The sequence below is a fragment of the Macaca nemestrina genome, chromosome 17 (assembly GCF_043159975.1).
Source record: "Macaca nemestrina isolate mMacNem1 chromosome 17, mMacNem.hap1, whole genome shotgun sequence".
In the NCBI taxonomy this organism is placed as follows: domain Eukaryota; kingdom Metazoa; phylum Chordata; class Mammalia; order Primates; family Cercopithecidae; genus Macaca; species Macaca nemestrina.
The window spans coordinates 10,116,240-10,129,581 of record NC_092141.1 but is presented as its reverse complement, the minus strand read 5'-3'; the positions used below and the strand labels follow the sequence as shown (position 1 = coordinate 10,129,581).

General features: G+C 51.5%; 1 protein-coding gene across 4 annotated transcripts in view; it reads left to right on the top strand.

The window, feature by feature from the left end:
• Positions 1-13,315, top strand: part of LOC105473574 (growth arrest specific 7) — a 291,097-nt gene extending 277,782 nt beyond the window's left edge. For all 4 annotated transcript variants that reach the window (XM_011727397.2, XM_011727401.2, XM_011727399.2 and 1 more), the window contains exons 12-14: positions 563-642; positions 2,165-2,263; positions 2,925-13,315. In XM_011727397.2, coding sequence (XP_011725699.1) covers positions 563-642; positions 2,165-2,263; positions 2,925-3,038 — 293 coding nt within the window. In that variant the 3' untranslated portion in view covers positions 3,039-13,315. The remainder of the gene's footprint in view (positions 1-562; positions 643-2,164; positions 2,264-2,924) is intronic.
• Positions 13,316-13,342: the final 27 nt, after the last annotated feature.

Genomic DNA, 13,342 nt, shown 5'->3' with positions numbered 1-13,342 from the left:
TCTGTGCTGCTTCGGTGCATGTTTTAGACTGGGACTACAGATGCGTTCTTTAGTGCTTCAGAAGGACATCTTGCAGTGTGTTCATGTGCGCGCGTGCACACACACACACGTGATCTGCAAATTTATCTTCCTTAATTCTTCTTAGTACCAAATTGTGTGTGACATGTTTTAACCAATCTGGATTCTCCAGTGTAAAATAAAACTGCCATCTTTAGAGAGGGGGGAAGCATTTCTTGGGCTCATGATAGGATCGGGAGTCCTAGGAATACCCTACACACACACACACACACACACACACACACACAGAGTGAGAACCACCATCCTGAATCCTTGGTATCTGGGGTCAGGCTTCAGGGGGCTACCTGAGCTGGTTTCTCATGGGGGTGGGTTGCCCCCTACCTTCCCTGGCTCTGCTTTCTTCTTCCTACTCCTACTGCCATCCCTTTCCAACTTTCCAGTGGCCACCGTGACCCTAGTGGGAGGAGAAGGCTTGGCGGTGGGGCACAGAGTCATGGTGGGGACAGGATGCATCGTGATGGTGACTATGGTCTTTTTTTTCCAGGAGATGACCTCATGCGCTGTGTGGACCTCTACAACCAGGCCCAGTCCAAGTGGTTTGAAGAGATGGTGACCACCACATTGGTAAGTGGTCAGGGATGTGTGGACATGATGGTAGAGGCTGACGCAGAGCAGCCCCTGGTGGTTGTTAGCGGGCACGGGGGTGATGGGGTGGAGTGACCCTAGAGATGGTCATCAAACCTACTTCAGTGTTGGGGTCAAAACCTCAATCTGAGCCAGCTTATGTGGATTCAGATCTCTGCTCCAGCGCTTCCTAGCTGTGTGGACGTGGGCAGGGTTGGGTTGGATATGGCTACATCCTTCTTGGGCTGTCCCCTGAGAGGTCAGGGTCAACTGAGAATTCTCCTCAACTAAGTGGACAATGGCCTCTTTAGGAAAAATAGCCAAGCTATAGGAAGAGAGGACCCCCCACACACACGCACACACACGAGATGCAGGTCCTTGATAGGAGATCCTTGCAAAGTGGATGGATGGGTGAGGTTGGCGCTACACGGGGGGTGGGGGGAGGCCTCTGACCAAGGGTGAACAACAGGCGGCAGGGCCGATGATGCTTTCCTGAGTGTTTCTTGTAAAGGAGCAGCATCTCCTTATCGATCAGCACCTGCCTGAGTGGACAGCGAAGTGTGGCTGGTGCTTGGGCCAGATGGGACAGGAGGCATCATGCCAGGTGCTCATCGGATCATCTCACTGCCTAAAGCCACCCCTGTCGATCCAGCACAGGACTCACCAGCTGCCTTCCCCAGGTGTCAGCCCACCAGAGCAGATTAGAGGCCTCCACCAGGGACAGTGGCCTAGTTTTCCTCCTGGTTAATCTCCTAATTAAGCCCCCTGCTTTACCCCCCTTTTCTGGTTAATCACCTGGGCAGTGACCTAGTTGGATGCAGAATAACAGCCTGATCCCCTAGATTCCAAAGACACAAAACCATCTAGAAACCAGAGGACAAACCCCTTCCCCTCTCCCCTTTGACAAAAGCTGCGCCACGTGCAGCCCCGTCTGCCTCCCTGGCCTGGTCTCTACTGCGGCCGCAGCACTAGGTGTGGGCAGAGGAAGGGAGGCTGCTCAGCAGAGGCCCAGGGACAAGGTCCCAGGAATGTGTGGCATGGAGCTCCCACATGTGTCCCCTTGCTGCACCCCACCAGGGCACCAGGGCTCGGGCTGCGTGGGTGCGGTGCCATGAGTAACAGCCCGATGGACTCTGGTTTAAATCCTGTCTCCCCCATCATTCCATGTCGCTTTGGGTGAGCCGTGTTGTTGCCTCTCTAGGTGTTAGTTCTCTTGCTTGGAGAATGGGGATCATAACAGAAACGATCTCTTAAAATTGTAACGAGGACAGTTAAGGAACGCACGGAAAGCCGTCAGCTCGGTGCCTGGCAGAGCAGGCTTTTCAGGAAGTAAAACAGCAGCTGCTGCTGTCATCAGCTTCACCTTCACCCGAGATAACGGGACACGCTCTTCATCAGACCCCAGAGAGTCAGATGGGGCAGGATGTCCACAGCCAGTGACTTGCGTTTTGTCGTCTTGGTGGGAGGACCCCCAAGTGGAAGGGACGTGCTCAGAGTTCTCCGGCCTTTGCTTTCTCGGCAGGAGCTAGAGCGGCTGGAGGTGGAGAGGGTAGAGATGATCCGGCAGCACCTGTGCCAGTACACGCAGCTGCGGCATGAAACAGACATGTTCAACCAAAGCGTGAGTTTCCAGCCCAGCAGGACTCCTGGGCGACACGGGGCCTGGGGGAGAGCCGCCTGGTGCTAGGCCGTGGCCAAGTGGCTGCTGCAAGTGAATCTGTCCTAAAGGCGGGCAGTGGGCAGGTGCTGTGGCCTGGGGGTGGCCTCGTGGGCTAGGCCTGTCAGCATTGTCCTGGACGTCCGTGTGAATCCGACCCTGGCATGTGAAGTGGACTCACCTCTGAGCTGTTACCCCGAGAAAGAAGCTCATAGTAGTTATAGTAGCTGAAGACATTAGTAAATTTCTTAAAAAACAAAACCAAAAAAAAAAAAAAAAAGACTTCTAGAAATATTCAAAATACCTAAAGCTCAAGTTTTATTTGTCCTGCTCTCTGGTGGTGAATGTGGGGTAAAAGGGAGAAAGACAGCCTTGCAGGCCCTCCCAGCCTCTCATCCAGGCCTGGAGTCTGCAGGGTGAGAAGCAGGGTCCGGATGCGTTTTGGGCTTCCCCGTTCACAGCCCTCTTCGTGTGCTGTCCCTCAGATGGGCCTCCCCTGGGGCCCTGGAGCCCTCTAGAGAGGCTGCTCTGAGAGACACTAAGGTGAGGACAGCATGTCTCAGAGGAGCTCTCCCCGGCCTGCCTGCTGTCTCTGACGATGTCGCGTATTCTCTGTCTCTTGCAGACAGTCGAGCCCGTGGATCAACTGCTTCGAAAAGTGGACCCGGCCAAAGACAGAGAGCTGTGGGTCAGAGAGCACAAGACGGGCAGCATACGCCCTGTGGACATGGAGATCTAGATGGGCCTGTGCAGTTTCGGGGGGTCCTGCTGGGGAGGGGGACTGGGCTCCCACCGTGGGGCCCATGCTGAGTGGATGCCCCCCACCCTTTCTCCTGGGGCCACTGAGGAGAGGGCAGACAGCTGGTGATTCCAGAAGGGTGACTCGGACGGCCTAGCTGGGGGCTCCCCTGTATTCCCAGGCCCAGAAGACAGACCCACAGCCCTGCCCTTGTCTCTGAGGCTAAAGACCCCCTGATTTCCGTGCTGTGCTTGCCGCTCTGAAACAAACGGAGGCTGGAACTTTGTGGTCCCTGCCGAGTTTTGTAGGGGTCACCGTCACATGCTTGTGCCCTGGAAGCCCCAAGGCTCTTCCTCCAGCTGGTTCCCTTGTCTCCAGGGCTTTGGAGGATCAGGGGAGGGAGGTCTCTGTCTCTAAGCCAGGTGTCAAGGATCAGCATCATGGGTAGAAGGTGCCATTCAGTTCACAGCCTCACCCAGAATCCTTTGCAGCCCTCCTTTATTTTTTTCATATTGCATTCTGGGAGTCCACATCTGGCTTTCTCAGCCACTGTTCATCACCAGGGGTTTCAGGAGGAAGGCTTGGCTCCTGTCTTCCCAGACCCACCATGCCTGGAGAGGTCAGGATGGAACTACCTCATTCGGCAAATTAGCCCCAAATCGAGCGCTGCCTCATGTGTCCTATGAGATCAGGCGCCGTCTGTAAAGTCTCCTCTGGAAATGCCAATCATCCTTCCCCCAGCTGCTTCCTCGGGGAGGCCCCTGCCCCCACCCTGCCACCCCTTCCCAGTCTCATTAGAGGAAGCTTTCCAAAGTTCTCAGTTACCAAGACCTCATCCAGCTCATCCAAAGGCTTCAGGGATGGAAACAAACCAGCTCGTCTCAGAGGCCAGCAAGCTGGGGCCTGTCCACCACTTTGCCCTCTGCACCTTTGGGCTGCCCTGGCCCCCACTCTCCCAGGCTGCCCACCACAGGCTCTTGATGAGGCCGGGTCAGTCCTACATGGGAGATGGGTTAGGGCAAGTCTTTGTCATCGCCCAGATGGCTCTGTCTTCTTGTGTATGGCAGGGCTGGGACTGCTGTCCCTTGTATGGTTTTCTGTCACTGGTGGGCACTGGACAGGCATAGCAGACTCTCTTGTGGCCACACTGGGTTGTTGCCTTTCAGACAGTGTCCCGCCACCTTTGCTTCCAGCTCCTTCTGGACGTTCCAGAGCCCTGCACCAAACCCTCACTTGGTGACGGCACCTTCTTTCCCTCTCTCCGTCTTCCAATCCCTGGAAAAGTCTGGTCTGAGTGTGACTTGGGAAGCTTTCAGTGCTGCTGTTTGGTCCAGCTCATTACTTTCTCTACCACAGCAAACACATTCTCCACCATGTCAGTCTAAAGACTCAGCCCCAAGGGCCAGGAGAAGCGTGAGCGAGGGGCAGATTCTAGTCAGGAACCCGTACCCTGGAAATCCATCTTTCTCTTTCTTTACCATTGACCACTTTGGGTTTGACCTGCACATCTGCAGTGAGGGCAGAATTCAAGAAGCACAGCTCACTGGTCTTTCAGTCTTAACGTGCTAGAAACCGATGACTTACTAATCTCTAATTTTTTGGCACCTCTATCATTGAATGAGAATTGCTTTCTTATAGTTCGCATTAGAAAAATGCCTAATATACTAAAGTAAACCAAACATTGTTACTTTTCTCTTGTTCTTGAAGCATGGCAACCAAAAAGGCCGACGCAAAGGCCTTCACCAACATGAAGACCTCCTGGTAGGATCTGTCCATGGGATGGAGAACCACTCAGTCCAGATCTGGGGTTGGGTCATGACACCAGCTACCGATTTTAGAATATTATTTCTTGGTTTCTTTATGAAAAATGGGTGCTAGTGGTAATTGCTTTGTGGCTTAGTAAACTACTTTGTGGATGATTTCCAAACATTCAAAGCCAATAGCCTTGTTATTAACAAGATATTTTGAGTACAATATGGCTCATTGACTTTTCCATTTCCATCTGAGGATTCCAGAGTCCTCTGTTCATCCCTGGGATAGAGTGAACCCTCTTGCGTCTTCCAGGGTAGCTCAAGTTGGCCCAGTTTGGGCCAGTCCATTTTTGGAGGTCACTCTTTCCCCCTCATCCCCTCCTTCTCTTTACCCCCTTCACGTACTTCCTTCCTTTCTTCCCTCTGTTATTCATTCATCAAGCAAGTTAAAGCCATTGGGCTACGATCTAATCTGAGGACACCATATGGCCCTGTCATCAGGGAAGCCCATGATCTCTCGTTTTCAGGGGCCTTACAGGTCAGCAACCTTGGCATTCATATATAGGTACTCTGCAGAATTCAAGTTTTCAGAGGTAAGTCTGTTGCGCTGATTAATCTACATTCGTTTGTTCAGTGAATGCTCAAGACAAGCCAGGCGTGCTGAGAAGTGGCGCTGTAGTTGTAAGATGGGCATTCCTCCACTCTCCTCTATTCTCCATGTTGACGGGGAAGCGTATAATAAGAGCATTGTGCGCTCTCCACACTTAACCCTCTGGGATTCTTTATTATAAATATAAACTACTGTCGTGAGGCATTTACCTATTGGATGGAAGGTAGACAGCAACAAGATTTTAATCACCTGGTCACCAGACCCTCACGGCCCATATCCAACTCTAATTTCAGAAATTTCTTTGTTTGCTTTAAATAACTATTTACAAATAAGGGCTGGGCATGGTGGCTCATGCCTGTAATCCCAGCACTTTGGGAGGCTAAGGTGGACGGATCACGAAGTCAGGAGATCGAGACCATCCTGGCTAACACGGTGAAATCCCATCTCTGCTAAAAATACAAAAAATTGCCCAGGTGTGGTGGTGCGTACCTGTAGTCCCAACTGCTCGGGAGGCTGAGGCAGGAGAATTGGAATTGCTTGAACCTGGTAGGTGGAGGTTGCAGTGAGCCGAGATCATGCCACTGCACTCCAGCTTGGGCGACAGAGCAAGACTCCATCTCAAAAAAAATTAAAAATAAATAACTCTTTGCAAATAGGAAAGTGAAGCCCAAGGGTACCCAGTGAGGCTGTGAAATGGCCAGTGAATTAAGAGCAGGGCTGGAGTCGACAGTCCAGACCCCTGTGAGTATGAACAGGGGCCCCTTTCTGGTTGAAATCAAGATTAGGATGCAACTGAGAAAATAAAAGACTGCACTTTGGAGTGGCAAGCACGCTATCTGGGTTGTTGTTTTCTTTTGCTTATGTCTTGGTGCTTAGGTGAGGACTTAGCTGGGTTTATTCAAAGTGGGTGAGTCTGGGCTATTCTTGAGAACCTCCATTCCATTTCTGAGAACAAGTCAGCCCCTTCTACCTGCCTTCACCCAAGAGACTGATGCACAAGATCTGTTTGTGAAAGCCTGATTTAAAAAGAAAAAAAAAAAATCCTTAAGCTAAATGGTGTTCCAAGTTGGTTGCCATGAGAACCTCCAGGAAGAGCCACTTGTTACCCTCAATTCTTTCTAGTGCTTTCCATCAGTGGCAACACATAGGCCACTTGGACTGTGGAGACGGTGGCCCTGAGATTCTGTCAGTGGGACCATCCTGGGCCTCCTTTCTGGCTCCACTCAGCGCCCTGTCGGCCAAGGAGAATTTCTGCGGTGGGAGGCAGTGCTCCGCTGGTCAGGATTGATAAACAGCCAGGCACACCGAAAACAGTGTACCAATGAAGTCACCTACCAGGGCTTTGTTTCCTCACCCTATGTGAAAACCAATCAATTACTAGATGAGTGGATGGATGCATAAAAATCTGGGCTGAGCCAAAGTCCCTTTTGGAAAAACGAGCCATAAAATTCGAAGGACATGAGAGACTTTGGCTTGTTTAGGTGATTTTACTTCTAGCTGCAGGTAGTCCTGACAAGGAGCGTTTAAACCGAAGGCTAGAGATGTACTCCTTGTGTAGGTAGGAGAGAGCACTTCTAATGTTAAGTGGGGTACAGATCGGCTGCCCACCCACATAGCCTGGATATCGTCTTATCCCCATAATCCTTCCATCCCTACAAGGCCCATCGCCACCACCTTTTCCCAGGTTTATTGAGGTATGATTGACATCCAGTAAAATTCACCCTTTGGAAATATACAGTTCTGTGAATTTTGGCAAATTTATTGTCTTGTGACCATCACCAAGATCAACCTGTTTTTATCACTCCAAAAAATTCCCTCCTCCTGCCCTCTTTTCCTGGCAACCCTGATTGATTATCTGATCCTCTAATTTTGCCTTTTCTAGAATGTCATATAAATGGAGTCACACTGATGTAGCCTTTTGAGTCTGGCATCTTTCCCTCAGCTTAATGCTTTTGAGTCATCCACGATGTGTGCGTGGTTTGTTCCTTCTCGTTGCCAGGAAGTATTTCATTGCATGGATGCACTACTCTGCTTCTTTATTTTTACACTGAGCCGTTTGCCCTGGAAGTTCTTGGCCCAGGGTCTTCAACTTGTTTGCACGACCACTTCCAGCTTGCTGCTTCCTTCAGCTCCCCAGGCTCCTCCTCCAAATGCCAGCTGTGCCCACAAGCTGTTCTTAGAGCTCACACTCGCCTTTTTGGCTCGTGGTAGGTTTTTGGTAGTGCAGAAAGAAGCCAGGGATGGGATGGGAGGGGAAGGGATGGATGGGTGCTCAATTGCTGCTCACGTCTGCTGCAACCCAAAGCCTGCATCTCAGCCAGTAGATCTGCTCCCTTCTGGGACCCAGGCTTCAGTGTCACACGGTCCTTGGCGTGTATGGGGCGTTGGGGGCTTTGAAAGGCGAGCAGCAGCAGCATGGACAAGAAGGCTGGGGCTGGCCCTGGGGCTCATCACGATGCTTTCCTGGATCTGTTGCTTCATCTGCAAGCTGAGGGTATGTGTTCTAGATGAGTGTCTCAGGTCACCGGCAACTGCATGTACCTCCCCCCCTTCTCGTTTCCAATGATGTACCCTGTACACGTGTTCATGCCATCTCTGGCTCTCACCTGCACAGTCGTGCATAGAATTGCCTCAAGTCCTGGTGAGAGAGAGTTGCCTTGGCACTTTTCCAATAGCTAAAATTAAGAGTTTTATGAGCTGTTAAGATTGAGGTAGTTTCTCCTAGGACCCCCCCAAAGAAAGCGCAAGTAACGACCGTTTGGGTCTCCTTCACCAATCTTTGATAGTATGTTCTGGAGTCCACTCCCCAGGAACCAGGACAGGTGTGAAGATGGAGTCTTGGTCGCAGCTGGAGCCTTGCTCAGCTGGTGGTCACACAGCCTGGCCTGTGCCTGCAGCCCACTGGATGGTGGTACGTGGTGGCAGGGACAGGACCACATCCAGCTAAGGCCAGACTGGGCTGAGTGTGACCCCCGAGGTAAACAATCCTCTAAGCTATGTCTTCTTCATTCTCCCTGCTCAGTGAAAGGTGAGCCCCGAGACCAGTTGGGTACCTCTCTATGCGAACCAGAGACATTTCTGGATCCAGAGCAGGTGAAGATTAGGGCCAGGAAGCCTGAGCCGCCGGGGCCTCAAGGTAGGGAGCCCAGGAGGCTGCCAGGACTCTGCTGGGTGGAATTTTGCTCGGGAGGACTCTTGTCTTCCTCTCAGGAGTATTTCTTTTGAGGCTTTCCTGGAGGTGAAGAAGCAATTCCCGTTGCAGCAGGTTAGAGCGAGAATCAGACAGCAAAAACCAGTGCGCTTCTCCCCACGTTCTAAATGCTGGGACATGGCTGTCAGGAGGCTTTGCTGGGAGGTGTCTCCGGGGGTGACGTGAGCTTGGGGTGATGGCCTTTGGAGATGGCATGTGGTGTTCGGGACTGTTCCTTGGTGTTTGAGGGAAACTTTAGTGAGATTGCAGTGGAATGTAAAGAGGTCAGGGCATGTGGGTGCTCTCTCAGCGTGGGGTGACTTGGAGACCTAGAGGGAAAGCCTGCTATGCAGGGGGAGGGCACAGGACTGGCCCTGCTCTGCTGCCTCCTTTGTCCTATAACCTGAAGTTAAGTCACATCCGCTGTCGGGACTTCCGTGCACTCATCTGTCAAGTGGGGATACCTCCCTTCCAGCATCACCTGCATTAGACGGGCTGTCAGGAGTCATGGGTTCCAGGCAGCTGTGTGGACCCAGGGACAGACACTCAAAGGGACGCCAGCCATTCTTGGTGACAGGGGCCCCAACTTAGCATTCCTTCCCTTCCCTTACGAAGGAGATGACCAGAGACAACCCCTTCACAGACACGAGCACATCGGCAAACCCTATGAGAGTGGAATTTTCTAACAAAATAAACTTGCTTGTTTGATCTGTTTTCTGTAACTTTTGCTAAATACTTTATACATTTTTCATGTTAAAGAGCTGTGTCTCCCGCCAGCACTTCTCACCCCGGTATGAATGTGTGTCCTCCACATTGTATATCCTTCCACCCTCTGGCTGCCTAGATCAGTAAATAAAATCGATGTAATATAATTTATAAGTAACACTGTTGAAACCCCGATCCCAGTGGAGGCTGTAACCCACCTGCCCCCGCCCCCCCTCCAACCCGTTATCGCATTTGTGTGTATTAACGCTGAAGAATTAAATGTTTAAAGAGTTTAAATTTTGAAGGCGTTTGCTATATACAGTTGTCCTGCATTATTATAAAGAGTTTTCAGGAAGTTAAATCCCATCTCGTTTTTTCTTCTTTGGCTCCGTGTGTATCCTCGAGATGCTTAGATTCATCCCATGTAAAATAAACTGTCCAGAGACACTGGGTCCCCCTAGGCGACCCTCTTTCCTGGGGGGCTGCCACATTCTTCATGTGACCTGTCTTGGCATTCCTCCCAGGCTCTTGAGATTGGTGGTGATTTCACCTCCGATGACTTAGTGGGAGACAAAGGGCATCTGGATACTGGCGCCCAAATGAACGCTATGCTTCTGGCCTCAGGCCCCTCCCCCTGGTGACTTCCTGTCTCTGTGGGTTCCAGCCCTCTGCTTCCCTCCCGTCTCTAGAGCTCCTGGCTGTTTCTTTTCTCATCCATCCATCCTATTTTTCTTTTCTTTTTTTTTTTTTTTGGAGACAGAGTCTCGCTCTATTACCCAGGCTGGAGTGCAGTGGCGAGATCTCAGCTCACTGCAACCTCTGCCTCCCAGGTTCAAGTGATTCTCCTGCCTCAGCCTCCTGAGTAGCTGGGACTACAGGCATGCCCCACCTTGACCGGCTAATTTTTATATTTTTTTGTAGAGAGGGTTTCACCATGTTGGCCAGGCTGGCCTCGAACTTCTGACCTTAGGTGAGCCGTCCGCCTCGGCCTCCCAAAGTCTTGGGATTATAGGCGTGAGCCACCAAGTCCAGCCCATCCATTTATTCATTCAATAATTACTGAGCATCTGGTATATACCAGACACTGCTCTAGGTCCTGGGAACACATCAGGGAGAGCCCTGCTCTCAGGGAGCTTACATTCTAGCAGATAATAGACCTACTACGTTCTGTGATGTGGGTGTGGACGGTGTTAAGTGTTGTGGAAAAGAAAAACAGGACAGGGTGAGGGTGGGTATGTTGCAGTATTCAATAGGGTCATTTGAGTGGCCTCATTGAGAAGGTGGTATTTGATCAAAGACAAGGAGACCTGGGAGGGACCCTAGAAGGTCACCGGAGGAGAATGTTCCAAGCAGAAGAGATGCTCATGTATCTGAGGCCAGCCTGGCTGGAGTGGAGGGAGTGAGGAGGGAAGAGCAGATGAGGAATGTGGAGGGCTGCCATATTCTTCGAATGACCGTCTCGGTGTTCCCCCTAGGCTCTTGGGATTGGTGATGATTTTACCTCTGATGACGTAGCAGAGAGACAAAGGGCACCCGCCCCTTTTCGTCCCTTCTTGGGGGTACCAAAGGGCACCTGCAAGAAATGGTGGGATGAGGGCCAGTGCTGCCTGTTGCAGGCTTTTGGCTTTGACGGGGAGAAGTGGGCAGCCATCGTGCATGACCTGATTTCGTGGCTGTGGGGCTCACTGCAGGGCTGTAAGGGGACAAGAGCAGAAGCAGGAAGAGCTATTAGGAGGCAGAGGTGACGCTGCCTGCACGAGGCAGGTGCAAGGGAGGCAAGAAGAATGGTCTGGTTCTGGCTGTACCTTGAAGGTGGTGGAGTCAAGATAATTTCTTGATAGACTGGAGAGGGTTGTGACTGAAAGAGAAACACTGAGAATGACTCCAAGAACCTCAATCCAAGTCATCAAAAGGATGGATTGTCATTTTCTGCAGTGGGGACAGCTGTGGGAGGAGGGTCCTTCCCCATTCTCTGTCTCCCCCGCCACCTTCTCCATACCCCCTTTTCCCTCTCAAGGCAGACTTCTCTGCAGGTGCTGGCTCCAGGCCAGAGGGCAGGAGGGTCATTTTGGCCTTCAGCTCATAAAAGGCAAGGTCGAGCAATGGGGAAAGGGTGGGGTCTGGGTCCCAGCTAACAGCCGAGATAGAGCTCCTGCTTGAGGGGACAGGGCCGGCTTCTGGGAAGCATCTTTCAGTGCAGCGAAGAGAGCGAGATGCAAACTGGGATCCTCTGCCTGGAGATGAAGCCTTCTCTAGAGAAGACTTTGGGGTTTGGGAGAGCTTATGGCCCCAGATCAGACTTAACAAATCGTCTCACAATACATCATGTCCAACAGCTTGTTTGGCTAAGGAGCATAAGCTCTCCCTCTGATAGAAGATGTTTATGCAGGTTTTCAAACAAACCTCCAGGTCATGACCCCTTGCTCTGAGCATCAACACAGCTGCTTGCGATCCCCTGAGGCCCCTCCTGGGCACAGCAACCTGGAGAATGTGGACTGTACCAGGCTGCTTCCGACCTGGGTCCAGCTCCTTCCTCCTTGTGCCTGGAGAGGACAGCAAAGACTGGAGGGCTCTGGCTGCCTTCTGCCTCGCCCAGGGCCTCTTTCATTGCCATGGCAACCCCACATCCTCACCTACTTGTCCTCTAGGCTCAGGCCTCCTGTAATGTAGACAAAGGAAGCCTAAACGAAGAGCCTGGCAGATCTGGACTTTCCTTCCTCCTGGCATTGCCATTTAGCAACCATGTGACCCCAGGCTGGCGATGTGCGTTTGGGAGGCCCCACGTCTCACCTGTAACACTGGCCTCGCCTCATCTGCTGCAGGCTTGATGTGGACAGGGGTGTGATCCAGGAGGCACTTCTAGTCGCCTCCTACTAGTGGCTCAGAGCAAGGGGCCAAGGCTTCTGACCTCACTCTCCCTCCATCCCCAGGGTTGCCTCAGGGCTGCAAGAAAGCTCTGGATGAGAATGTGATTCCAAGGTGTGGCTTGGGCTTGCTTGGTTCGTTCATTTGTTTGAAGGCTGGTGACTCCTGTTTCTAACTGCTCTTGAGAATAAATGCACACTACAGGATGGTGAAAGCCTAGATACTCCTATTCAGAAGTAATATTATCACTGGGCGCAGTGGCTCACGCCTGTAATCCCAGCACTTTGGGAGGCCGAGGCAGGCAGATCATGAGGTCAGGAGATCAAGACCAGCCTGACCAACATGGTGAAATCCCATCTCTGCTAAAAATACAAAAATTAGCCGGGCATGGTGGTGAGTGCCTGTAATCCCAGCTACTCAGGAGACTGAGGCAGGAGAATTGCTTGAACCTGCGAGGTGGAGGTTGCAGTGAGCCGAGATTGTGCCGCTGCACTCCAGCCTGGGCAACAGAACGAGGCTCTGTCTCAAAAAACAAAACAAAACAAAAAGCAAAAAACCAAAAACCTCACAAAGTGATGGAAAAAAATTTAAAGTTCACACACACACCCCAGCATGCAGGTTTCCTGAGATGTCTCCGAAACTGTCGTGTGCAGAGTGGCTGGAAGAGATGAGTCTGCCCTCGGTGCCCGAACCTCTCGCTCCTTCCAGAGTGATATCAGGTGGGCCTGGCAGGTGGCTTTCTCCCAGCAGCAGGGACCTACCTTGCGCTGCCACTAGCCTGTTAGTAAGTAGGCTAAAATCCCTACTTTACACTTTGAGATGCAAGGCAGGCGGATCACCTGAGGTCAGGAGTTTGCGAGACCAGCCTGACCAATATGGTGAAACCTCAATCCTACTAAAAATACAAAAAAAAAAAAAAAAATTAGCTGGGCCTAGTGACAGACACCTGTAGTCCCAGATTCTCAGGGGACTGAGACAGGAGAATTGCTTGAAACCAAGAGGCGGAGGTTGCAGTAAGCCAAGATTGCGCAACTGTACTCCAGCCTGGGCAACAGAGAGAGACTGTCTAAAAAAAACAAAAACCACTTTACCTGCCTAGAGACTGTGGGGTTTATTCTTCATACTTCGTACCCCAGGGCAAAAAAAGAACTCTCTATCCACGGTGGCAAGGCTGGGGTTCTGA